Source organism: Sinocyclocheilus anshuiensis, unplaced genomic scaffold (assembly GCF_001515605.1).
Source record: "Sinocyclocheilus anshuiensis isolate Anshui unplaced genomic scaffold, SAMN03320099.WGS_v1.1 scaffold447, whole genome shotgun sequence".
NCBI classification, from domain to species: domain Eukaryota; kingdom Metazoa; phylum Chordata; class Actinopteri; order Cypriniformes; family Cyprinidae; genus Sinocyclocheilus; species Sinocyclocheilus anshuiensis.
Genome location: NW_015552615.1, coordinates 1,642,593 through 1,670,544, shown reverse-complemented (window position 1 = coordinate 1,670,544; position 27,952 = coordinate 1,642,593). Strand labels below are relative to the sequence as shown.

Here is a 27,952-nt window from a genome sequence, read left to right as displayed (position 1 = left end):
AATGCTGTCAGAAAATAATGTATTGGCTTTCATTTATGAAATGGTAGCTACAGTATTTTAACAAAATATGAAGAACTCTGATATAAACATTAGAATTTAGATTATTGACTTAGCCGTTAGACAATCTAATATTGATGGAAACTATAAACTACTAACTAATAATCAGCATCCACTTTTATTAGTATTATTATCTGACAGTGCCCAAACCAAACATTTTGGCTTGTTTCTACTCAAGTTTCAACTTGTTACGTAAAACAAAAACACACTTTAAAACATTTTATTTGAAATGCACATCGATAAATATGTCTTACAAGGTCAAATTTTGATTAAAAACATGATTTGAGAAAATAGGCATTATATATTTATATATATAAACAACAGTAAAGAGCACTAATACTACATCTAACATGATCTTACTGGTCAAATTTTTGTGTACAAATCATAGATATGAAAAACCAGCAATTTAAATAGATATCAATGCCAAGATGTCTTCATCTGTGATGCTGTATCTTGAGAGAGGATGATGATTTCTCTTCCACAACTGACATCAGAGATTATTTTTATGAACGAGGTCCTTTCTTATAACAGCATTCACTGCAGGGAAAAATAAAAACAAAATCATTCGTGGTGTTTACAGAGTTTCTTGAAATCTTTAAATCAGAACAGAAAGTCATAAATTCGTGGCATTAAATATCTTTGTCAGTATTTTTGTTTTCCAATACAAATATCTAAAGCCCTTAAATCAAGATATATTTATTTGAGATGCAAAATGAAGATTGAAGAAACCAAACAAAATTAGGTGAGCTTATGGTTAAAACAAGAGCAAATATCTGTCAATGAGGTATGAAAACTTGTTTCCTTTTGAATTAGGTGTATTTTTTGAGCCCATTGGCAGATATTTGTCCTTGTTTTAACCATAAACTCACTTTATTTTGATTAACTTCACAGAAAACAAGAATTCATTTTGCTGCTCAAGTAAATGCATCTCAATTTAAGAATCCTTAGACATTTGCAGTGGGGAAAAAAATAGGTACGAAGAACAGCACTTTTTTTGCAGTGTGATGAGAAAGGTACAGTTGGTTTGGAGCAAAGCTTCTTTTTTTTTGTAAAATGAAAAAAGTTATGGTGATTGGTTGAAAGTTGTATTTTCAAACTTTTGCTAATACAACTCATTGTGTTCCTTAGACGTTTAGAGAACATTCTGATGTATTGTGTTTCCTTCAGTTTATTTCTGTACATTTTCTTTACCTGGTCTTAAATTTACCTTCATAACACCTGCAGAAACTCTGTGTTTGCTGAAGTGTGCATTACTGTATATTGCTCAGCATTAATGACATAATCAAATCAAAGCCTTCTGTTCCAGACATTAAAGGTTATACGCGCTGCTACTTTACTAAGTGATCAGATGCACTATTTTCACCTGCTCTACCGTGAAACTTACTAACAAGACTTTTAAGGCATTGTATGGTGCATCATCATCATCATCACAGACGAGCTGAAATGCGCGGTCGGTCAGTCACTCACTGCAGTCTCTGCGGCACAATCACACGCTGCAATACACTGACTGTCCGCTAGCTGGCAGCACAGAGTCTCACGCGACCCTCTCATGCTTGATTTGGTTGTGCTTCCTGTTGTTCTGCTCAGACAAATTCGTGGGCTAAAAATGGAAAGTTTTCCGTCTAAAATTAGATTAGGGGACACGAGGGGTAGCGTTTACAGCTATAATCAGCCTGAAATAGAAGCCGAGGCGGGGGTGTGATTCTTTGTAACGCCACCGCAAATAAAAACATCTACATCTGTGGTGTAATATTATTAAAATATGGCTCACGATATCAGCTGCACCAGGCTTTAGGTGAATAAATAATACGTTTAGTTTAGTTTAGTGAATGAATGCTTTCCTGGGAGATCGATGGTGTGTCCTGTTTGTCCCTGTGTGTGTTTTAGGTCTGTTGGAGTTCAATATTTAACGGGCTCTGGCAGAACTGAAGCACTGACCCATATAGAGCCGCCTGATAAGAGCCGCATACATTAAACACAACACACATCTCAAATCATCCGAAACAACAGCTAATCATGTTATAATTTAGTTTCATATTAACTGATAAATATCTAATAATTCAATGAAAATCAAAACTAAAAATTAAATGTGGTTCTTAAAATTATAGTGTCTAAAAATATACCTTTTCCCCATATACACTTGTATAAATTTATAAACTAAAAACTTGATGTAAAAAAAAAACGAAACAACACATTTCATTACACCAATAAACAAAATAATGTTCTTTTTAGCAGCATCATATGACCCCTTTAAAAAAAAAAAACACCTAAAACTAAAAACTGTTCAAAACTCATGTGTTGCAGATACTCACCAGGATTGACACTGTTATACTTGATCATTTAAAAAACAAATATGTTTAAATAGTGCAGGCTGATGCTTCAACAAAAGCATATACCATTGTTTAACAACCTTGTAGCTCACAGTACGTCTGTATTTAATGGTTTATGTTATCGTTAGTTATCGTAAACAATTAATTTCCATATATAGAAAATGAACTTTTACTTCAGAAAACCAACTATTTGAATTAAGCACCAGTGCTAGGTTAAAAACTGTGATCCGTTACTGATTACGGATTACATGATGAAAATTGTAGTTAGTAATGTAATCTAGGATACTCACTTTAGGTAATGTATTCTGACTACTTTTTAGATTACTTTTTACCTAACTTTATCTATTGTCGGGGATAACTAAATATTTTATGTCAAAGGAGTTTGGCTGAAAAAAAGGTTTAAATATTTTTGTCCAGAACTCCAATATTAAGAATTTGTGAAGTCACTGGATATGATGAAGACAGTGTTTCACAGCATGTTTCACACAGTGTTTAGTAATTTGTACAATTATTTGTTTCAAATATGGTCTTATTGCTTGAGAGGCGCTTTTTCCCCCCAAATTCAGAAGCATGGATCACAAATTTATTTACATGAATTATCTATTACATGTATTACATACATGTACGGGTGGGCAATATACTGGTAGACATGATTAACTGGTAGAAATTTGTCAACTGGTAGAGATTTTGGACTATCATCTCTATCGCGGTTACAACTTAACGTTAAAACTTGTTGTTTGCACACATTTTTAAGCATTGCAGTTTAAAACAAGTGATTTTAAGCCATTGAAGCGCAGTCAGCAGCAAAAGAGAACACGTGCAAATCTTTGCAAATATCCTCGTTAACACGATAAATTAAGTCTTAAGTGAAAGCAAACAGCTGAGAAAGAAAACGTGTGTAACAGTATTTTGGAACCGGGCAGCTCTTAAAGTGACAGCAGTCTAATATTCCTGCTGTCTGTCATTCATATTAATCAAACAACAAAAGAGAGAAAATCCCTCACTGCTCTTGACTAAATCACTTTTGTAACTTTGATAAGAATAAATATATATTTAACTTACACAGTGAAGAATATATAATGTATGTAGCATTTCTTAATTATTTTCTCTACTGTAGTTTTTTTTTGTTGTCCTATTGCTTATAATTAATTTCTTATTATTTTTTAATCGCTGACTGTTTACTTGTCTTCAGTGAGCGTGAGTTTTGTTTTTTTATTTAGGCTAGTATTAGTTTTTTGTGACACTGGTGACAAGAATTATGAAATTTCTATGGTATCAAAAATGTTGCTATCATAATGACCTTATTTAAAGCCCGGGATACACTGCACGATTTTAGCAATCCTATAAGATCATTACTTTATCACACTGTGTGACATGGATCGTTTAAACTTGGGTACAACAAGCATGTAGACACACTGTGCGTTGATCATGCTGAATTTCTGACACTGTCAGAAAACTATCGTAGGCTATCTTTGGTCGCAAGACCGGGAAAAAGCCCATCTTTGAACCTCTCTCACTGTACGACATAGGACCACCGATTAAGAGCCACGATCACAGAAATCGCCACGATTGCTTCACGATGGCAATCTTTCGTCTGGGACAGCCAAAAATCGTGCAGTGTATCCCGGGCTTAAAGCCAAAATAACTATATTGTGATATATATCGTTATCGTGAAATAAAATTACTCATATTGTGATATAAGATTTTGGTCATATCGCCCACCCCTACGATGTAATCCATAAAAATGCAACTTAAATCTGATTATGAACATTTTAAAATGTAATATAATCTAATATAAATTTATCTAAAAATAAAAATTATATTTTAAAAATATAATCTACGAGTACCTAATTTTTGGAATTTGATTAATCCAGATTACATGTAATCAGTTACTACTCAGCACTGTTAAGCACTAGGGCTGCATTATAAATCGCATGCGATATTTAATGCGCATATTGTCAGTAAAGCCAGTTCTGTAATCAGCAGTAAATCTCCATCATGTGCGTGCTTTCACATGGAGCAGCATTTACTACACAGAGCCGTTGTTCACTGACAAGCTGCGCAAAAATGGAGATTTACTGCTGATTACAGAACTGGCTTTACTGACAAGATGCGCATTAAATATCGCATGCGATTTATCGTGCAGCCCTATTAAGCACAACAGTATATATACTGAATGATAAGAGCACAAACCATCATCCAGATAGGCCTGATCCAGGTTCTCCTGCTTGATGGTGACTCTCACAGGACTGACGTTTCTCTGGTGCTGCAATGGCAGGTATGTCTGCTGATGGATATGGGCCGGAGGGGATCTCCCTGTGGTTGGGGACGCCCTCGAGCCGTACGCCTTCTGATGGGCCGCGGCAGAGCAGAGCTCTGAGACATCGAGGGTGGGAAACAGAGAGGCGGCCGTTTGGAAGCTGTCTCCCGCTACGGTGTGCTGGAAGGTGTTGGGCACAAATGTAGACACAGAGGTTGCGTGACCTGCTGCGTGAGCCGTGGAGCTGGTGAAAAGTCCTGGCACCGTGTGATCCAGTGGGTAGCGCATGGGTGCGTGTTGTGGGGCAGCAGGGTACATGCAGTGAGCTCGCTGGTATGACGGGCCACCCGGCATCATGCAACCGTCTGCAAGATGGTAAGAGGGAGGAGAGATGCCCATAATAGGACGCACAGTACAGCCTAACTGTGCGTATTGGTATTCTTCAACCGGCTCTGCTTTAATCTGTGGCACTAGAGAGGAAACATTTTAAATCAAAACATTTGGATCAGTTTAAAACAAACGACGAGGGTATTTGTTCATAAAGTGAAGTAGTTCTTAAAAGAAGCCGTTATAGTGCCTAAAAAATATACATTTGCCCTTAGCAAACTCATTTAAATTTGTAAACTAAATCTTGGTGTCATTTGTCAATTACTATATGTTTTTTTGAATAAAAAAAGAGATAAGTAGGTCTGTAACAAAAAATAAATAAATAAACACGGTTCAAAACTTTCTATGGTGTTGTAAATCTGAATAATTTAGATCATTTTAAAAGAAAAACGCAAGTGTATTTGTTTCTAAAGAGACTGAAGGTTTCACCTGAGAGGGGCGTGTAGGTGAAGTTTTGAGGCTGGCTGCATCTCTTCTTCCCATTCAGTACGTAAAATTTGACTTTGACTGCGTGGTAGATGTTGGGGTCTCGATATGGAGGGATTTCCAAAAACAGCAGGTTCTGATAGGAAACAACTTACATTTAACAGCTTTATTCAAGGCTATGTATTACTTCGCTCTCCAAATAGTCTGAAGTACTTACAGATGTGCACTTGTCTCTGTAAACTTTCGCCTCAGCCTCCCATAACTGTAAGTCAACTAAAACAAGGAAACAGTCATTTGAATGCTGAAAAAAAAAAAAATTTAATAATTTTTCAAACCTAACATGATATAGTATATTCTTTATGAATAACAGCATATTATAATCAGCATTTTAGAATGATTTCTGAAAGATCATGTAACACTGAAGACTGGAGTAATGATGCTGAAAATTCAGCTTTGATCACAGGAATAAATTACATTTTACAATACATTCAAATAGAAAACTGTTATTTTAAATTGCAATACTATTTCACAATATTGCTGTATTTTGATCAAAATTCAGCCTTAGTGAGAGACTTCTATCAAAAACAAACAAACAAAATCCTACTGACCCCAATCTTTTGAAGGGTAGTGTACTTTTTTTAAACTTATAATTAAATTTACATCCGCTCACAAACACGCCCATGTGCATTGTCACTATTTAATGTTGGAAGCCACAACAAATATCTGGTCTGTGACTTCTACATGAGCAACAGAGAGAAAGTTTCATGCATAGTGGATGAAACTCCCACTCTCCTGCTGAGTTACTGCTGCTCTGCAACCCTCACGTTGAGTACAGGAAAGAAAAAAGTCTCTGTGCTTGTAGATGCTATCTGTGCAGAGCATAACCACATCCTCTCGCACCGCACTGCACACCTAAATGGAAAGTGCAGCTAAAACTTTGCTTGTGTCAGAAAGTGTAGGCTGTCTCTATAGGATGTCAGTGTGAGTCACGGCTGATATGCTATTGTCCTTAAGTTCTGCGACACTGAGATTTCACTCAACCGCTGCTGGACGCTGCCATTCAAAATATTCTTGACGTTTTGAACGATTTTCGGTTCTTCCACGAATAAATAAAATTAATTAATTAAATAAAAGCAATTAATGAAACCAATTAAGGAGAACATTTTATTACATTTTCTCCTTGATTGGTTTTGCATCTGTCAGTTTAATTTAATAAAATTTTTAACTGTCTATTTCATTTTCATGCATCTACTTCCATAAGTGTTTGAATGTTTATGTACCTATGCTGTGTGCTGTAAAGCAAACATTGATTTTAAATCAGTAAAGTATCTTACTGACTTTATGTAGACTCTTAAATAATGACATTATTAAAGGTGCATGCATAATAATTATAAAATGAGTAAATTATTAAGAGTAGTTTTAGATTTAGAGTTTAGCATTTCAACATGCAATCAGACATGACAACTCTCTAAAAGTATTTAATATCAACTACCAATAAACATTGGTGTTTGGTATAGAATTAATGTCTTAACGTTATGTATAGTATGTATGTTATGTGCCCTCTAGAAGCTTGTGTTCTGCAAGTGAACGGCGTATTATTGTGCCATCTCAAAGAGGCACAAAATCACTTTCACGGACTTTTACATTAAATGTTCCCTCCTGGTGGAATGACCTGCCCAACTCAATCCCAGCAGCTGAGTCCTTAGCCATCTTCAAGAAACGACTAAAAACACATCTGTTCCACCTTTATTTGACCCTCTAACTCTAACACTTTCTATTCTATTTTAATAGAATATATATTTTAATATATATATATATATATATATATATATATACACATACACACCTTGCTACATGTACTGCTTTAGGCTAACCGAGACTTGTCATTTGCACTTATATATTGTTGCTCATTTGTTAGTTTTGACTGCTTTTATTGTCCTCATTTGTAAGTCGCTTGTATAAAAGCATCTGCTAAATGACTAAATGTAAATGTAATTTAATGAATGTTGGCAGACCTCTGCAAATTTTGTGCATATTGTTATTGTTATCCATAGCTGGATATTAATGAATTATGGGGGATTCATGTTTCTCAGGAGGAGTTGGTGGTAAACCACATGGCTGCCAAAACCATAGAGAACGTGTGCAGCCGTAACTTTTCCACGACATTCTAATTTATTGAGATGCACCTGTATACAGTGTGTATATATACAGTGTATATATATATATATATATATATAAATACCTTGCTACGTGTACTGCGTTAGGCTAACCGAGACTTGTCATTTGCACTTAAATATTGTTGCTCTTTTGTTAGTTTTGACTTCTTTTATCGTCCTCATTTGTAAGTCGCTTTGGATAAAAGCATCTGCTAAATGACTAAATGTAAATGTATAGTGCGTAGGTGTTGGTTCTGAGGTTTCTGACATCTTTAAACACTGACAGACAAACTGGCGGCTATGTAGATGTGTGTGTGTGTTTATGCAAGCTTTATCTTTTTTTCCACTCTTGTGTTGTTGCAAAGGTTGGCCAAATCATACTGCAGTCTACCATGCAACCCAGAGCCTCATGGCTCCAGCCTGAACCACCATTTTCCAGCATATGCAAAGCATATCAATACAACTTTAAACAAATCATATGCCAATTTTCTCCACAGATGGCTGTTGGTGCCTGGAGAAGTCAAATATTAAAAGAGTTATACAGGTGCATCTCAATAAATTAGAATGTCGTGGATTTGAAGATGCTGATTTCATTTTCCAGCAGGATTTGGCACCTGCCCACACTGCCAAAAGCACCAAAAGTTGGTTAAATGACCATGGTGTTGGTGTGCTTGACTGGCCAGCAAACTCACCAGACCTGAACCCCATAGAGAATCTATGGGGTATTGTCAAGAGGAAAATGAGAAACAAGAGACCAAAAAATGCAGATGAGCTGAAGGCCACTGTCAAAGAAACCTGGGCTTCCATACCACCTCAGCAGTGCCACAAACTGATCACCTCCATGCCACGCCGAATTGAGGCAGTAATTAAAGCAAAAGGAGCCCCTACCAAGTATTGAGTACATGTACAGTAAATGAACATACTTTCCAGAAGGCCAACAATTCACTAAAAATGTTTTTTTTATTGGTCTTATGAAGTATTCTAATTTGTTGAGATAGTGAATTGGTGGGTTTTTGTTAAATGTGAGCCAAAATCATCACAATTAAAAGAACCAAAGACTTCAACTACTTCAGTCTGTGTGCATTGAATTTATTTAATACACCAGTTTCACAATTTGAGTTGAATTACTGAAATAAATGAACTTTTCCACGACATTCTAATTTATTGAGATGCACCTGTATGTCGATGGTTGGAGCTGTTAACACACTGTAGCATAAAATCAGAAGCTGAAGATCTACTTTCATCTTTTGGCAGCTTTTTTGAGAGTTATTCACCCATGTAAAGTGAGATTAACATCTCTCTAACTGAATTTACACCTTAACTGATTAGTTTTCACTGAAACTGTAGACCTAACATTGAAGGTTGTGTGTCTTTCAGCCTAGTAGTGAGTCACATCAGAGATACAGAGTGACTCCAAAAAGGATTTGGATACTTTGCAATAGTCAAAATGTTATTGCTATTATGTTATTGTTATTACAAAATTTTAAATCGACTGTCTTTTATTTTAGTTTATCATCTGACGCAATGACTTTCAGACATTTTTAAGTGTGTCCGAATAATTTTTGGAGCCACTGACGACCTCTTTGCTCTCTAGACACCCACATTAGCCACTGAAATACACATTGGTTTACCATTACACTTATAATCAAAACAAGTGTGACCAAGCCTCTCGCTGCAGAGTTTTACTCACCGTGCGTTTTCTCAAAGATGACTTTGGACTCTGATGTGAAGTTTTGGCCCCTAAGGATCATCTGCGGTCCACCCAGAACCGAACAGTGGTCCAAGTCATGATGATCTACCACTGGCTGCTCGTGAGCAGACCTTTGAGCTGTAACAAACCCCGCGGCATTCATGCATTTAATATTGAAAATATGATATTTGACCATTCTGATATCATCAGCATCATGATTGTGCCTGATTGGCCAAATAACAAGTGCACATTTTGCATGGAGCCAGTTACAAAACCTACAGATTTTTGAGTAAATATTAAATATTAAAACAAATGTAAAATATACATTTTCAAAATGTCATTTACTGTATATATTTTTTGTTAATAAAATTATAATAATATAAATTATAATGGATTGGCCACTTGTCAATTCTGTACAAAAAAAAACAGATTTTATAAATGCAAAAAATATGCATTAAAATGTATGGTTAAAATAGTGAGTCTTAAATGAAAAGTTTTAATGCATACAGCATTCAATAGTCTGCGAAGCCACTTGGAGAGAGATCCACTGGCCGCTGGGTTGAGGAACGTGGACACGGAAGACCATTCTCACTCGTGTGTTTTTCCGTCCCACATCTGTCTCTCCTTTCTTCAGCTCAATGTCGGCATTTCTCAGTTTCAGGATACCAGCGCAGTCAACTCTAAAATGTGAACGAACAATTATCAGGCAAATCATTGGTTCTTTTATCACTTCCTGTTCCTGTTTTTATCAATTCTGGGCTTCTTTTTATATTTGAAGAATGGAAACTATCGACTACCTATTTAAATAAGATACCATTTGGGCTATTTGTCACTTTTTTTTTTACAGAATATTTTTCCAGGTTTATTAATGGAAGTCAGTTTCAGGCACATACACTAAAGTCTACAAAACCGCTGTTGAATATTTTCACCATTACTGACCAAGAATGATGCTATCCGATAGCAGGTAATGTTTTTACACTATATGGGGTAAGTTGCCACAAAGAAAACCTGCCATAATAAATGCATGTTATAAGCTCTTTAATGGCTTCATCTACATTTAAACAATTATATAATAAAAAAAAAAATGTAAAAGCTACTGTTTTTGCCAAAAATAAATGATAAATAATAAATTAGTTTGGAAGATAAAATCACACAAATTATACAAATTTACACGAGTATAGAACTAAGCATTTAAAACCACTGTTGGATTTGTGCAATTGTATCTTTGACTCAAAACCTCATAGCTATTGACATTCAGCACTTGAGACAGCTTCCCCCGCCTGACAACTTGCCCCAGTCGTCTTTATGTGATATCATTATCTTCTTACACAGCTCTCATGTTCTCCTTGGGTTCCAGTGGCACCTCTAGGACCTTGGTTCCGTTCAGCATTCGTTCCTGACTGTTGGTAGAGACGGTCTTGCCGGTGATGCGGTGGACCTGGTAGAAGGCGTGAGGTCTGAGGTTCCTGTCATCAGCCGTGCCGATGAAGACCTGTAGAGCCAGTGGTTCGGTCCCGGTGTACCCTCGCAACTGAGACAGTTCATAAACCACAGTTTATATCTGCACATGCTTCACAGTATGCCAACAATCAAAGGATGAACTAGCATTTGAAGATAAACTATAAATAAAAATGTGATTGTGGTTGCATTACAAAAAGTGCCTGTATTTGTCACAATGCAAATTTTTTGCTTGTATGAAGTCATTAATCTTCATTTCCAACAGATACGATGCTGATACTCTGTGTGAGATATGCATATAGCTGAGTGAAAGGTTTAGTCAGTGTAGATGATATGACATATTGTCTCAGCGATAGCAACGACAAAAACACAGATCCTCATTTTCCTAAATGTGGACACAGCACTTTGCGCCGTAACAGGGAAATAACGTCACCACAATCATTGCATTATCTCTCTCTCTCTCTCTCTCTGTCTCCCACTTGTATCTGTTATCAAGCTCTTCACTGACAGCCGTCTCAGTTTCGCCGACACACTTTCAATCGCTCTCACAAACGTTCTCGCACATTTTCACACGCAGCGATTCTCGAGAATTGTTATATTCGCTCCCCACGCATCCTTACAAAACCAACCTTTCCGCCCTCCCACGGCTTTGACTTTTCTTCTAAATACACAGCGTTGTCCTCGATTTACCTGAACGACAGGATGGCCTCCAGTAGATGCTTTGATGGCCCCTCGGCTGCCCTCTGTCTCGTAGTGGGCCCGGTGGTGTTGTCTGGGTTGAACCTCTATCCTGAGCTCATACTGCTCAGTGCTGCTGGGAAGAGGCCATTCAGGCGCAGGCAAGGCAGCCACTGGCATACTAAGACATGAGATACTGTTTAGTCACAATAAACATCACAGATCACTTAATAATAAGTAGCTTCTGGGAATAAAAATGCATAGGGGCCACAACTAGATGTGCAAACATTTTAATGTGATGCATAATGATAATCTGGCATTTTTATTGCGCAAAGCTTGCTCTTTCATAGCTCTGGAGACTTTATGTACGCCATCAATTTTATCTCAGATGTTTCTCCTAAACTATATTAGATGAAATAAAGGTAGACATGTTGAGAAACTAGCTGAGTACAAAGCTATACAAATGGCAGCTTAGATCAATTAATATTGGGAGAATTTGATAGGAAATGTTTAAGTTCATAGAGATTGTTGACTTGCTTTGATATCTTGGTACTACAATTTGAGACATTTTTGAGATTCTAGAAGAGACACATATAAACTTGAGAACTTTTGGCAGGGGAAAAACTGAATCTCATCACTGCCAGGAGAAATAAATGTATTACGGTGCTGATTATAATTAGTTTCTCATTTGTACACATTTAAAACTAAAGGTTCCAAAATGGGGGTTAAAAGAACCATTTTTTTTCTTAGTATAAAGAACAGCTAAATAATCTAAAGAAACCTTTTCTACTATAACAAACCTTTTGTGCAATCAATGGAATGTTTACAGGTATATTAAAGGTTCTTCATGGAACTATTGGTGCCAATAAAGGACCTTTATTTTTACAAGTGTAAGTGGATAAAGGCTGTTAAATGAACAAATGTAAGACTGTTGCTTTGTCACTGGACTGACTAATTGATCTATTATATCATACCTACAAACCCCTGTGAGAGCCTGACTGGACCAGTTGGCAGGCATGAAATAGCACGGTTCCACAGTGAATTCTTTTTTCACTTCCGGCATAGGTGGGAACATGCCCACATGGCTTTCCGTGTAGACAGAATACTCTAGATTAGGTCGGACAATCTTAGTACGGATTGGTTTAGTCAAGCTGTGGCTGAGGCTGTTCATGGAATCCTCCAAGTTTGCCAGTGGATAGAACTCGGCGGGCTCGTCCCGGCCAAAACGGGGGCTTTGAGATCTCTGTGTCTCGTATTCGGCGTAAGTGCGCTTCCCCTGCGGAGAAGCCGAGCGAGAACGTGGAGAGGTGGGACGGCGGTCCAGGACGGTGTCTTCTGTGATGCTGGTGCGAGGGGACGTGTTGGGAGAACCAGAAGCTTGGATGGCCTGCATCATCGGGCAAAGGACGGCTTCGGTCAATCTGGCTAGCGTTCCTTCACCAACACCGGGAGAGATGCAGGGGGAGTATGTTCCAGGAGAACAGCCATCTGAATGCCAGCTAGTAGACGAGGTGCTACTAGCCGGACTGAGGCATTGGCTCTCCCTGTAAGGGATGTCAAGCATGGGCTGACTTATGTTCACAGGGTTGGTGTGGACATGGTCATGCTGGTACAGGTCAGGGCAGGTGATCTCAATTCTCGGGCCGTTGCCTTGGAGCGCTCCAGGGTGGCTGGCAAGCATGGAGGGGTGTCTATAATCAGATTGCCCATAGGTGAGAAGGTCATCGGTAGGGAGATGGTGGGAAAGCTGGCACGCAGACTCCTCATCGTACAGAGAAGTTTGATTGATACCATGGCTGGAGGGGATGCCAGCGTCATCAACTAAAAACAAATGGGAAAACACATTAACAACCATCTCATCAGCTGTGTATATTACTATTATAATCAAACCGGATGTTTATAAAAAAAATCGGAATGTTTCCTGTAAATAAGCAGGCTCCAATACTAGAGAACTAAACGGTTAGCTGCAGTGAAAGTTTCCACTACATCTTTGGTTTCACACAATGTGTGTAACCCACTTTTAAACCCTAGCAACCTATATCTACTCCAACTCTCCAAAGCAAAATAGTACAAAATAGTAGCAATAATGGTAATACAATTCAAATAAAATAGTATTATCTTGGAATAGCACGCACATACCATAGTACATAGTAATAATGCAGTACCATAGTATTATAAAGTATCATTAATGTATCATACTTCTCTTTTTGTAAGGAAAACGATTAAGACTTTGACAGTTATTTGTTTTGTATGCAATTAAAAACATGGTCAATTATAGAGGATAGAAAAAAACACTTGTTATGGGAGGAAAGCATGTCAAAAGTTCTAAAATTATGATTAATAATTAGTGATACCCACTAACCTTGGTCATCTGGAGGTAAGTCAGGTTGGTTGTACAGGAAAAGTAATGGAAAGTCCAGTTCTTCTTGACCGTCGATGTTTTCGTATAAATTACTCATTGGACAAGTTTTCAAGCCAACGTTCCCTCAGTAAAGGTGATTTAAAAAGTCAAAAAGAAACGAAAAAGTTGAAACTAATCGATCCCGGAATAGTTTTCTGCGAAATAAAAACGGTTATCGATAGTTAGTTTAGTTTCTAAGGCAACGGAACGAAGTGTCATTCAGTTGCGCTCTACTGCGTGTGAGAGCGCGAGAGATGCTGCGCAGCTTCCTGTTTGAAAAGAAACTCAAACCTCTGCGTCTGAAACTAAGAATAGGCCTACATACAACAAACGTGTATACGACTGTTTTGTGAGAAAGTTACAGAAAGTGAGATTCGTGTAAAATCGGTTATTTTTAACACGTGGAGCTCTACTCGTAATAAGTCACAAACACCCACAATCTGACAACCTCAGACAAAAAGCGCTAAAAACGTTGTATATTCACATCTTAATAACATAGACATATATTGTAATGCGTATCAAATATATTAGTTAAGCAAAACATATTTTGACGAGGTTTATGCTTTCATTGTGCTGCTTGTTTACCGTATCGTTTTAGGCCTTTATGGTTTAAGTTGTAAATACAGTCTGCTATAGGAATCTATTATGTTGTCTTTCAGACTCTTAAAGGAGCCGCGGATATTTTTTAGAATGACAGGTGCAAATGATGCGAGTCTCTTTGTTTTTACAGTGATTCCTGCCGTGTGCACCTGTCCATCCTCATGTCACCTTATAAGGGTCGGTGTTCCTTAGCAACAACAATGGCGCCATCTTCTGGACTGACCTTTGAAAGCGTCTCTTTAATCAAAATGAGTACTTGACATGACATTTCAAGCAGTGTGACAGACTACACTGAATCGAAAACACATCCCACTACACTGCAGGAAGGATATATATATATATATATATATATATCAATAATTACTAATAAATGGTACTAATGGTTCTTCTAACCAGTGTTGGGGAAAGTTACTTTTAAAAGTAATGCATTACAATATTGCTGCTTATTAGTATGGTTGAACTGGATCATCAGAAGCCAGAAGCAAAGACATCGGTTAATAGAATGGGATTAAATACATAAAGGATATTTGTGTTGTTTAACATTTAACAATTGCAGGTTTGCGTCATATTCTGAGTTGCATTATTCTTATTCATTTTGAGGAATACTGAATGTGTGTTTTTTTTTGTGTGTGAGTGAGATGAATTAATGCATATTCATATTTATTTTAGAACTACAGTAACATCTTCTGATTTCTCTCAACATGGGGACAGGAGAGCTGTCAATCGATAAATTGGAAAAAAAAGTAACTTGCGTTACTTATTTGAAAAAGTAACTCAGATATTCTCTTGTAAATTAAAAAGTAATGCGTTACTTTACTAGTTACTTGAAAAAAGTAATCTGATTACGTAACTCGTGTTACTTGTAATGCGTTACCCCCAACACTGCTTCTAACTTCCAAAAATCTGTTTCAATTACAAATTAACCTATTAAATAATCTATAATTATTAGTCATGTGCAATTCGACAAGACATTTGTATAAAGAATATACTGAACCACTGTAAAAAATAAATAAATTGAATGCATTTTAACTGGGGTTTCCTTTTACTTTAGATCTTTATATTTAGTTTACATTCATTAATAAATTGCATTTCCTTTTTTAATGTTGCACCCCCTTGCACCCACAGCATTTACAGGTCGTAACAATATTACTTTTCTGTATTATTTTCTTGCATCACATACATGCCACCATCTGTCTCCTTTTTATTTCACAGCTGCATGCTTCGAGGGTCGTTGTCAGTGCTGTCTACCAATATGCTTTTATGACAGGTTGTTAATCTAGTTGTTTTTGCCGTGTCATCCGCCATGTTAACTGATTTAATAAGGTAATTTCACAGTGTTACTGTCAGGGGTGTTACTGGTTCCCAAGTGTAACACCACTGACAAAAGAGCATCCCAGACCATAATAAAAACAAATGTATTTCTTAAAATACACTTATTCATTATGACCTTGTATAAAACGAGAAAAAAATACTAATCAATTAATATGCACAGTAGATTTAATATGCGCTTGATGAGTTTACGTTTTTCTGGGGGGAAATCAATGTCAAAATGATCCTTGCGTGTCTGAAAAACAACCGAATCAACGTCAAAGGAGCCTGTCTATCATCACCGAACAGTGCTCACGTGCGTCCGGTAAGAGAAGTCAAACGCGTTAGTTCGGTGGACACCGGTCGGAGCTCGCGCTGGCTCCTGTTGCCACAGCAACCACGGAGGAGAAATCCGTGCATCTTCTGGTGCTGTAGCAGTACCGCAATGAGGGGGATGTAGCAGTTGTGCTCGGACAGATGGGACCTCAAGATTGACTGTGACTCACCACAAAGCGACGAGAAAAGGAAAATGTGACGGTAATAGACGATTGTTATATTGGACTGGAAGGACAAGGCTGGAAAAGACCTGAGGGTGAGTGTCATTGGCGATAACTGCGGATTATAAACGTTTACAGCTTATGATATAAACCTCGAGTCTTGTCATTAAATGATTAATCAAATGTTTATACGAATTTTCAACGCATAAACAACGCTTCAGTGCAACGCATTCGATGGACATATACGTTAGCCGCGACTTTTTCCAAAGGCAAACATGTGAGGCAAATTAGTTTGAATAATTAATCACATTTATCCGAGCTGTCATTTAAATACTAAAACGGCTTATGAGCTAGAAAAGCGAAGGCGCGACGTAAAATCGTCAAATAACAAACATCGTAATTCTCGCCACGACAGATATCGTTATTTACGCGATTAGCCACAACTTGTGTTTGTTTAATGCAAAAACTAGAATCGTTTTATAATATCAGTACATTTGTTGTTCTTCTGTTGCTCTAATAAAATCCACCCGAATCGATTAATGTAAAACATACCTGTTGGATCTAAACCAGCGATGGACATTAAAATAGCAGCTTGTGAATGTTTTTGTAGCTAAAGAGATTGTATTAGTTCGATTAGTAGCCTAATATGAACCTTATCTATAATGGTTTTATAAACAGCTCATGTGATTAATTTGCATAGGTCTTCCTGTCATTTATCGTTTGCCAACTGGCTCCATGACTAAAGCATTGCACATATCTCTCATAACTCTCAACATTTTAACTGATGGATGTGAAAATTAGTCAAACTCTTTCTGAGAATGAGTCTGCACCTAAAAATGCTTAATAAATAAAATAAATATAAGCCTATTTCTGTTATTACAGTATGCACAAATCAGTTGTCAAGAGCGGTTTGAATGATTTGAAGAGTTATTGTATTGAGCACATGATATCTAGCAGTATCAGACTCCTCACTAATGAACTGTGAATACTCTCCTTGAGAGAACTGAGAGTGAGAGAGACTTAGCATGTTATATAATGTCTTATGTGGAGGATGAATTGTATTTACCTCACTAAAAAAAGCCTCTTGAATGCCATCATTAATAGAGTCCGCCACTTTAAAGAGTCAGTGCCAGATGCAAGACACAAACATATTATTAAAACTATTAATGTATGTTTAAAAGCATCAGAATTGCACAAAAGGGTCCAAGCTTTCATGAAAAACATGCGAGATGGACAGAGTCTAAGAAGTGCTTTGCACCTCAACCCCGATTATACTTATTTATGGCGACAGTGTTCAGCCTTGGCAATATTCCCGATTGCAAAATGGCATGTCTTGGCAAAACCCAGCGGGTCACTTGAGGATGGGTTGATCATTTAGGACTTTTAGTGACATTACAAAATATCTCTCTTCCAAATCTGGGCCCACATATAGCTGTACCCCTTCTTCCAGGACTCAGACAGGGTCACTGTAAACTAGGCCACTGGTTACCTGTGTGGGTTGGTCTGCTTCATACCTGCGCTTCAATGAATAGAATGGCTAACTCGCATGTGAAATCTTCACTGAGCTGTCACACTAAATCAGGAACAACAACTACAAAAAACAAGCACTTTTTTTACTGCATGGCCAGAAGTGACAGAAAATAAGGCTCTGCTCCAAAATGAAACTGGTTTTAAAAGAGACCAGTTATTTGTATCTATAATGAAAAACCAAATGGATAAATTTGTAGATTTGACTCTGATTGCACACTATATTTAACAGCAACTCTTTGTTATTGCTTTTAAAAGCTTTTTTTAACATTGAACTGGTCTGAAAGTGTATCTGTAATGCTTCTATAGCAGTTTATCTTCATCACTTTCCTTGTTTTGCTGGAGAGTCTGATATCCTTTCGTTCAGTTGTCAAGACAAAGGTACATTTAGTGCTGATGTCCAGAACGGCTCCGCTGGGTGCGATGAGTTACTGTCAGTTCTGGCAGAAATTAAATTACTGGTCAAAATGAATTGATAGGAGGTTTATTTACCTGTATTGTGCATTCGGTCTCATTAGTTTTGCACAGAAATCATTTGTAGGTGCATCGCTTACTGATAATACACCACATTCCTTTCAAGATGTTGAACTAGGTGCCAATATTACTTTCTTAATACACATCCCAGATGTTATTTTGAAGTTCACAATATAAAAAATGCTTTGTTGTCTGTCATATGAAACAACTTTTTGGCTGACGTCACCAGGCCACACGGCCAGATAACTACTGCCATTATTGTTGTACGTAATGTAGCCTTTCTAGAATCTTGCCAGTAGTTAACAGTAATTTATAGCTATTTACTGAAACAATAGCAACTAACAATAAATATGAAGAATTGTTACCAGTGATATATGAAGAGACGCTCTTGAGGATGAACTTGACCTTTAGCTTCCACGTCCCAGTCAAAAGCCTACTCAAATGTGTGCCGGTGGCATTTCAGAAGGGTTCCTGATGGATAAAATGGATAAAAGTCAATTTGTAACTAACTGAATATGAGTTATACTTGGAAATACATCACATTACAGAAATACAATAAGTTGTACATGCTGTTTGGATTGTAATTCTGCTAGTGGTAGAGAATATTGCTTTTTTTGTGTGATTTTATGATTTTCCTCGTTCTGTCAGTTTTAAATGGTCCTTCACAAGGAGATCTGTACCTTCCTGCAGAATTTAGTTTCAGTCCTGATCCACTCCTGTAATTCTCAAGCATCAATTACACATCTAATGTGCATTTTGTGGCACTAGTGCAAAAAAGCTTCCTGTCTAGGAACTGAAAAAGAGAAAAAGAAACATGACACATCCGCTTTATTCCAACTAATAAAACAGGCTTTATTGTCATATCTAACTGAACTGTCATCTGTGGTTTGTGAACATAAGTTGTTAGCCTGGAACCACCAGTTTGACTTAAATGACTGATCAGTGATGATTAACATGCATCTAGGGTCTAAATTCAGAGCATCATTATAAGTATTCCTTTTTTTAACCCATTTAAACTTAACATGGAGTTATTATATATCCTAGAGAGTGTAATTAATTTAATGAGCAAAAAAATAAAGGTTTATATGTTCAAACTAACACTGAAAATAAGAAGCATTTCAGAAGGCCTGCATGCTCCTCAAAAGTTGACGTAAACATTGGAGCAGGCAGGTGAACTGGTATTATTTATGTAACCCACAGGACCAGGACACAGATGGTGTTTTCCTGTGAACGCCCCTTGCATCTTTATTTCCGCTTCTCACACAAACACATAGCCTACACACAGATGCAATCATCTCCTGCAGTTACTGGCACTAGAGGTCACCCAAGCAAGAAGATGACAAACACCAACTGACACTTTTCATCATTATTACTTTTCAAATTCAATTATTTTAGAAACAGGACACTTTAGATATCCTGAACGGACAATGATTTAAGTAAATAGAAATGGATTTTTCATTACAGAGCTCAGTATTGAGAGTTTTCGAGAGTATCTCAATAAACACGTTCACTTTACCTAAAAAAAAATTATAATAATAAAAATGAAGAAATTACATTTTGTATAAAGACAATTAAACTTAATTTAAGACCAATAATGATTTTTTTGCATTGAGATTTTCATGACAATTAAGCACATTTTTCTCCATATTTCTCATGACTTAAATGAGTTAATGAGGATTTTTTAATTTTAGTTTTAATTCCCATTATTCTTAATGGTTGTTTTAATTACTGTAATGTAATTAATTAATTAATTAATTACTATAAGGTCTCCACCTCACATATAAAAATAAAGAAAATTGTCCTAAAAATTATTTTAAAACTGGAATTTCTTTTTCTTCATATTTCTGACAGGTTTCGTAAGACATGGTCCATAAATAGAAGTATTAACTAATTTAGGCAGATGCATATGTTTGCCATTCTAGGCTACACATGCTCAGTTTTCTTGCCAATGTTTTTTAAAGCCAACATGATGATAAATTCAGATCCAGCCCCTGAATTTCAGCAGCACACAAATTGCATTTAAAAATAGCACATTCTTCATTGAATAAAGATCTTTATTTATAAGCCACTGAAAACTGCAATCATGTCTGCAGCCAAGTATAATGCAGTTAATATATTCCACTGCAACTGCATTGATTACTCAGCTAAATGTAGATGCGCCCTTAGCATGTATTGACTCGCTGCCGTTTTAATTGCAAATATATTCTGTATGACGGTTGTGTTCTTTTAACCTTCGCTCCTCTCGCTTCATCTTGGATGTCAGTTTTGACCCACTGGCTTTTATTCAACAGACTCTGCTGCCATTTACATGACCGAGCTGAGGAACCCTTAGAGACAAGCTGCCATACAATGTCAAAGTCATAAATTCAGCGCATCACTGCATCCTCGACTGTTGGACACGAGTGTGTGTGAGTGTGTGACAGTTCTTATCACAGTCATCAAAGTTGGGGGGGTGGAGAGAGGTGGGGGACGCTGTGTCCTCTAGCACCGCACGCATGCTATTTATAGACTGGCTTCAAATTCGCAAATTCGAACAACCTGCGCTTTGAGACATGGAAAGAGAGAGGAGGAAAAACAATGAAATGTCTCGTAATGGGAATGAAATTTGCATGTTTGCCGCTCTCTTTTTAACATCCACTTGCATCACTTGTTTGCCTCTGTCAGATCGGAGTGAGTCACGTCCACAGGGAATCAAGAAATACAGGAGCTAATTACATTTGTAATCAACTTATATGGCCTTCACTTGAATGGCTTGCCACGCCTATGGCTAGCGCAAATGAGGATCTCCTTTAGCCACTATTTTAGCAAAGTAGTCAATGAAACATACATTTTTGCCATATACAAGGATGTAACCAAATACTGCGGATAAAAGTTTAGGAATTTGACATAAAAAAGTCAACAACTAGCCACTAACCTTGATATTGGGAGGAACAACTAGAACTGTTTTTGGCCGGCGGTGTGCATGCTTTCTATCACACACACCCACCCCTATGTTGACATCTATACACCTAATAGGAAGGGCTTGATGAATGCAAAGGGTTTTTAGCGGTGCTGGCTCAACGACACTAGAAGGGTTTTACTCACACAAGGTAAGTACAGATATCAAGCTATTCCCTCTTGCGTTCTTCAGATCTGCCGCAAAGTGTTAACATTTGGCATTTTGCAAACAATTACATTCTTATCTACATAACACGTCTGTGTCTTCTCTCATTTTTTTGTAGAATGAACAAAGTGCTTGGAGGGACAATGTGAGCATTCAGAGTTGAAGGTCATAATCAAGTGTAGCCATTACTGGAAGAAAATATCTGGCAGTATTCAGGATGATTCTGCTGACTTTATCTGAATCTGCGATTCTTCCACATCATTCTAGAATCAGTTATGGATAACAAGGCAAAAACACACTCTGTGTCCAGACTCTGATTTCAAAGGAACTTATTTTTGGACCTCTCTGATGTCAACTAACTTTATTTCTTTATTGCTTCTTTGGTTTTGTCTTTCTCTAAACCATGCTGGAAAAACCCAAGTAAGTTCTTTAATTGAGTGCGGACAGTGAATGGAGATCCTCATTTAGCATGCAATGAATTTCTGTATTGTGTTTTAGTATAATCTGCTTGTCATATATACATCAGGGTGTCTTATCATGGACATATGTATAATGTTAAGCTGTCCGTCAAGACTCAATTTTGCTTTTGTGGACTTCTAATCAGCAGTATATGCTGCAAGCGCTTGAAAAGATGAATTTAAGCAATCCTTTTTGGTGAAAAACTAACGCAAAGCAGAAAAACAAGGGCTACCAAGGACAGTGCTCAGGTGCTGCTCCTATAGCACACTAAAATTTGCTTAATTTGAACATTTGCACCTGCTTCCTGACTCTTTCGCTCCTCTCGGCTGTGGCCAAGCTCCATCTCTCAGGATGAGCCAGAAGTCCGACTCAGAGACTGAGAGCTCCCAGGCACCGGTGATTTATACGGTGGAGGAACTGGAGTGCAAGATCTGCTACAATCGCTTTGACACCCGAGCCCGCAAACCCAAGGTGTTGAGCTGCTTGCACCGGGTCTGTGCCAAATGTCTAAAGAAGATGGTGGAGCTGGACTCGTCTCCGAGCATCATCAGCTGTCCCTTCTGTCGCCACGAGACTCACGTCCCTGACGAGGAGATCTGGTTGCTTCAAGATGACAGCAACATTTTGGCTATTCTGACTTACCAGGACCGGGCGCGTAAGAGCGGCACCACACCCAGCAGTGAGGTCCTTTTGACACCCAACAGCCTAAGCGGAGGCGAGCAGGCCCACAGCTCCTCTGACTGCCTCGTCATCACAATCATGGAAATCCCTGGAGAGTCGCAGTCCTCGGACTCTACGAGCATGTTGAACATGGTGCGCTTGTATCGGCCGGCCAGCTTGGACTCTTTGCCTTGCCACCTTCCCGTGCAGAAGTGTCGGGCTTGGACGTCTCGTTCGGTCCCTCGCTTTCTAATGAGTTTCCTCTGCCTGGTCTACTTTAGCTCGCTGCCACTGGGGATCTACTTGCTGATGATTCAGCAGCTCACGATGGGAGTGATCTTGGTCAGCCTGGTGCCCTCCACCCTGGTCCTTTGCGTGTTCTACGGCTTCTGCCAATGTCTGTGCCACGAGATCATGGAGGCCATCGCTACATAACACCCTACGGTCGGTCTTGTAAAAGAACAAAAGCCAAATGATTAACACATAGCTACTAATTCCAGACACCGCATTTTTTCCGTCACACCAGATTATACCAGCATCTACCAGTGAACTCCTTGTAACTCACCTCACATTGTATGCAGGGCCAACTGTACTTGACTTTAGCAGTTGAAGCTTGATTACCAATGCAAGCTGGAGGTATTGATTTTGGACTGCATCAGATCGCTGTGGTTTTGTATCATGTCTAGCTCATCCAATGGGTCTTCAACAACTGTGATATAAATAACACGCAACAGAGAATGAAGTCCTTCAACACTTTAATATGGAAACCACAGGATGTGTTCAACAGTACTAGATGAATTGGTTCGTTTTCTGTTATCTTCTGAATATCTGTGGTATAATTTCAATCATTGTCTCAATGTTCTCGTTGAAGTTCCTAGTTGCCTTTGTAAGGCATGTCAATGGCCAAGCTGTAATGTATATGTAAAATAAGTGAATTTGTGTTTGTCATTGCTATGAGAATGAACAAATACTTTAAAGCCACCTGTTAGATATTCAATAAAGATTCTTCCATATCTAACAGAACTCCAGATTAAAATGTGAAGTACACTTACCATACTTGAACACTTTTTTGAGTACCCACCTTTTTCCTACGTCCCATGATGCTTTGCGCAAATTATGGGAGTAACTTCCATTTACACTAAACAATCAGCAAAAGGTTCGCTCTATGAATGCAATAAGCATTTTCAAAAACTGGGTACAATGAGGTGGCATTATTTTACTCACCCTTCAACCATCGATCATCAAAAGTGTAAAAATTTAAATTGATTAAATAAATTAAAAATGTAAGTGTAAAAGCATTAACAAACTACTTTCACCATACCATGAATAACTTCTAAAATCCTCCTTCTATCTGCAGCAATGTTACAGACGTGTAAAATATCATTATAGTGATATGTGTCTATATTTTGTAACAATTACATTTTACAGCATCTGTGTGAAAACAAACCTGGAAAGAGACATGAGGATTTGGGGAGAAAAATGATAGATTCTTAGTGCATTCCAGGGAATTATTCATAATTAACTGGTATATCGTAAATTTAATTTGGAAAGCAGACCACAATTATTGTTTTTTATATTTATACTTCTGAAAATAGAAGGCGAATGAAAATGTACAGCCCATTCAGTCAAAATAATGGATAAGGATTATTTGTAGCACAAACTTGTGATTTGTAATGATTTGGAAATACCTCCCATAATTTAAAATGCAGTAGGCTTGTTAGGAAAAAGGTGGATAGTTCTGAAAAAAGGACAACAAAAGGATACATTGGATTTTCTTTGCAATTGGCATCCTAAAATGTAATGAATTAAGCAATTAATGAATCTTAATATAAAAGGAATACTCTCCTACATCACAATTTTAAGTGTGTGAAGTTGATTATAATTATGACTGCGGAATTATGTCAGTGCCTATTACAGCTTTGCTGTTTTGCTAACTGAACGAGTTAATATTACTGGTGTTGCTCAGGAGATTTGACCCATGGGAGCATACGTGTTGCATCAAGCGGCACACAGCTTTCAAACAAGCCCAAGTAACCACAAGGGAGTCAATAAAGGATCTCCGTCTGTTCCTCCACAATACCACACCACTCTCCCTGTGGACAATTAACTTCACATAAACCACTGTGCACAGCACACACATTACACACACACACACTTCCACAAGCACACATATACAGTACACAGACAACCGCACATAGAAATTCATTATGCATGGATCTCTTGATCGAAAACCTTGTCCTCCCTACACTGCATGTGTTTCTGAGAAAGAAATAACTTTGACATAATGATCTCCAGCGCAAGGTATTCTGGGAGCATGGACTGCAAGGTTTGGGCCTAATTTTAACAAGTGTCCCTGAAGACCAGCCTCTATAAAAGCTTTGGAAAAAAGAACATAGGTGAGCGTACAAATACAAGGAGGTTGGCAGACGTGTCTCCAACGGATGTAATCACGCTGAGAAACAGGACTGTCAAAACAACTCGCAACAAGTTTCCGAAGGCTATGAAATCAGACCGATTTCTTTGAGGCTCAGTTACCAGTAAGTAGCTTTTTTCTTTTATAAAATTTTAGGCATACAAATGGGTGTAGCCTTTAAATTGAATCAGAAATAAGGCAAAATAAAGTGTTTCAAAGTGGTGCAACCGTTCTTAAGACAGAACTTAAAAATAATTAACCAGGCTAATGAAGGCGGCAAATAATTTCTGTGTTTAAGCAAAAGAAATGGTTATGGTCTATTCATTTAATTGGGATTAGATCCAGAAAAAGTAAAACTACAAGATTTAAAAGTTTCACATCTAGTTAAGACCAAATCTATGCCATATATAATTTCAAATATTTTAGTTCAGAATAGGCCAGACCAATTCTGATATTGAGGCCAACAATAACTCTTAAATATTAAGTTTAGGTCGTTCACCACACGAGTGGTAATGAATCGCTGGCGGCAGTCGGTGGTGGAAATCCAAACCAGAAAGAGGCAGGTGAATGAATGCGAGCGGGCACAGGCCGCCCTGAGCAAAGTGACAGCCTGCTTCCAGCAAATGGCCACCTCCTTGGGGAGCAACATGGATGGGAGCTTCCTTAGAGAGGAGCTGGAAGAAACCAGGACAGTAGCTCATAAAATATGCTCAGGTAAGACTGGACAAGTAGAAACAGAAGACAGGCAGGAAACAGTTTGGCGATGCTAGTGGTGCAGAAATTTTACATTGCCCTTTCTGCATTTTTCTGCACTGCAAAAAGTAGTGGCTGGCCATATTCAATTGTGCCACATTCAAACTGTTGAGAGTTGACTTGATCGACTCGTGTTTCAGGGCTTCACCGGAGGCTGCTAAGTCTGCTGATCGAAATGGAGCAAGGACAAGAGGACAAAGAACAGGTTGAACGACTTTGGGTGATCTTCTTGTCCAGTTTGGAAAACTTCCAGCAGGACCTAAAGAAGGTCAAAATCTTGCAAGAGATATTCCCTCTGACCCAGCGCAAAGATCGACAAGCCCTCATCAACGCAGGTTATGTGGGTGGAACTTCGGAAGTAGCAGCTCGGGCAGCCATGGTGCAAACACCATGGTTATCAGTAGAGGAGACTGCAAGCCCAGACCTGAAGAACCACATAGTGGAGATTGATGTTCTGCTTGAAGAAATGTTTCAAAGAGTTAATGTTCCACTGTGGTCTGTTGAACCCACACAAGAAGCCTGGGTAGAAGGCGTTTCGACCCAAGATGGTGGGCAAGCAGAGGATGAAAGCTTGGAAGACATCATGGAAGTGGAGGTGGTGTCTCAAAAGAACACATCAGGTTGTTGCAATCACCACAACTGCAAAGTAGGCTGTCTACTATGCCTGCTTAGCTAGGTTCTGGAACTGGGTCAAATATAAATTTTGAAATTGAGACACATTCTGCAATAACTTTTTTTTTTTCCAATAACATAAGTTACAATTGTTGACCATTGTACTCTGTAAACCTTTAAATTAAACAGAGCATTTTTCAAACTATATTCTTGCCTGATCAGTTGTGCACTACAAAGCCTTTATATTCTATATATCAAATATTTAACATTTTGGTCTTATTTTCGCTCCCTTTACTCCAATAATTAGGGACACAAACTCAATTCAATCAGCATTTTATTCAGGCAAGTTTATTACAACATGGAAATAATATACAGAGACCCATTACAGAAAATTTACATTATTACGAACAAGAAAACAGACAGATAAAACAAGAGGCAGACGTTAATGTTCATGGTCAGTTCTTGTAGGTTGCGTTCAAATGGGCTTTGAAGGCTGCAACAAAAGTGATTAGAAATGCGTTAGATGCATAATTTACCAAAACACTGAACAAGAAACAATTCTCTAAAAATACTGTTTCAAACAACTGCTTGACTCTGGCATGATCAATTACCTTCCTGATCATCCCATAGTTCAGCAGCCGTAGAGTTCATTGGACTATCATTGTTGGGTTCTAAAATCAAAATTTCATGAGTACAATGATCCAGACAAGACAGCTAGTAAATTAAGTCTATACAGGAGATAACATTTGACTGTACTTTTATTTAATCCAGACTGTGTTCATATTTAATTTTAAAGGGCTTTTAAAACCTGCTAAAGATATTCGTAAAAAAATATTTAAAAAAAAAAAAAAAAAAAACAACAACAAAAAAACAGAACAGACATGCTGCTTTACATAACAGGAGAAAGCAGTTGACCTTACATGAATAAAGATCTGAATAACAGTTTTCTACTTATCAGGGCATAATCATAGTGTCACAAAACGTGTTTCATGTTGTGGTTTAATTTCAAGTAAACATCCTGAAGGTTGTGGCCAAATTTCAACTCATGAATTGAAAGTTATACAAGTTTCTGAATTTTGCTCAGCACTACTCATATCAAAAGCATAACCTACCTCCTAATAAACTCTGAACGGACAATAGAATGGAGCGGACATCATATAGTGCAGACCACTTGTCCTTTAAAATGTCTAGGCAAATGAAGCCATTCTCATCAACATTTGGGTGGAAACACGCAGTGATGAATTTCACCCGAGGGGCGTTGTAGGGGTACCCGCTAGGAAACTCCAGTGAAAGTTTGTACCTCAAACCTTCATAAACCTGATCAGGAACAAAAAAGATGGTTTTAAGTATAATCTTCCAATTATCTAGATTAGTATGTTGCACATAAGAAACCCATTTCCTGACATCACGGGGAAGAAAACAACAGTTGTTTTTACCGTTCCTTGAGCTCCATCTATTGTGCCAATCCATTTGAAGAGATTGTCAGACTCTGGAAACGCTGATATGCCCTTGTCTCCTGACATCTGCATTTAACAAAGCACTGAGTTAACAAACTACAGTTAAAAAGGCCAAACAAAATACCAGCTGTATAAAAAGGTCTCACCATTAGCGTCATCAGCTCTTGTTGAAGCCTACGGAGGAAAAGGGAGAGATTGAAAATTAACATGAATAAACAAAAAAACAAAACAAATGCAATCACAATT

At 37.8% G+C, this 27,952-nt stretch overlaps 4 protein-coding genes across 6 annotated transcripts in view; 2 read left to right on the top strand and 2 right to left on the bottom strand.

Annotated features, from left to right (window-relative positions):
* Positions 1 to 393: 393 nt before the first annotated feature.
* Positions 394 to 14,060, bottom strand: LOC107666040 (nuclear factor of activated T-cells, cytoplasmic 2-like). Its single transcript, XM_016457131.1, has 10 exons — positions 13,805 to 14,060; positions 12,417 to 13,263; positions 11,455 to 11,623; positions 10,635 to 10,837; positions 9,814 to 9,986; positions 9,307 to 9,444; positions 5,678 to 5,733; positions 5,464 to 5,596; positions 4,581 to 5,117; positions 394 to 594 (listed from the first exon to the last, which is right to left on the bottom strand). Exons 1-10 carry the CDS (start codon positions 13,899 to 13,901, stop codon positions 548 to 550), a joined length of 2,400 nt encoding a protein of 799 aa, XP_016312617.1. The 5' UTR covers positions 13,902 to 14,060; the 3' UTR covers positions 394 to 547.
* A 2,272-nt stretch (positions 14,061 to 16,332) lies between these two features.
* The window catches only part of LOC107666076 (E3 ubiquitin-protein ligase RNF182-like), a 20,658-nt gene continuing 9,038 nt past the window's right edge, over positions 16,333 to 27,952 (top strand). The window contains exons 1-2 of one of the 2 annotated variants that reach the window (XM_016457180.1): positions 16,333 to 16,343; positions 21,471 to 23,495. In XM_016457180.1, coding sequence (XP_016312666.1) covers positions 22,163 to 22,906 — 744 coding nt within the window. In that variant the 5' untranslated portion in view covers positions 16,333 to 16,343; positions 21,471 to 22,162 and the 3' untranslated portion in view covers positions 22,907 to 23,495. Of the gene's footprint in view, positions 16,344 to 20,799; positions 23,496 to 27,952 lie in introns of those variants that run through there. The other variant, XM_016457181.1, reaches the window with a different exon arrangement.
* Positions 25,326 to 26,504, top strand: LOC107666077 (regulator of G-protein signaling 9-binding protein). The gene is made up of 2 exons (XM_016457182.1): positions 25,326 to 25,598; positions 25,778 to 26,504. Exons 1-2 carry the CDS (start codon positions 25,397 to 25,399, stop codon positions 26,311 to 26,313), a joined length of 738 nt encoding a protein of 245 aa, XP_016312668.1. The 5' UTR covers positions 25,326 to 25,396; the 3' UTR covers positions 26,314 to 26,504.
* LOC107666078 (ubiquitin-conjugating enzyme E2 C) overlaps positions 26,557 to 27,952 on the bottom strand; it is a 3,046-nt gene continuing 1,650 nt past the window's right edge. Inside the window, exons 3-7 of one of the 2 annotated variants that reach the window (XM_016457184.1) lie at positions 27,853 to 27,880; positions 27,686 to 27,772; positions 27,362 to 27,566; positions 26,861 to 26,920; positions 26,557 to 26,742 (exon numbers count right to left, since the gene is read on the bottom strand). In XM_016457184.1, the coding sequence (XP_016312670.1) occupies positions 26,705 to 26,742; positions 26,861 to 26,920; positions 27,362 to 27,566; positions 27,686 to 27,772; positions 27,853 to 27,880 (418 nt within the window). In that variant the 3' untranslated portion in view covers positions 26,557 to 26,704. The remainder of the gene's footprint in view (positions 26,743 to 26,860; positions 26,921 to 27,361; positions 27,567 to 27,685; positions 27,773 to 27,852; positions 27,881 to 27,952) is intronic. The other variant, XM_016457183.1, reaches the window with a different exon arrangement.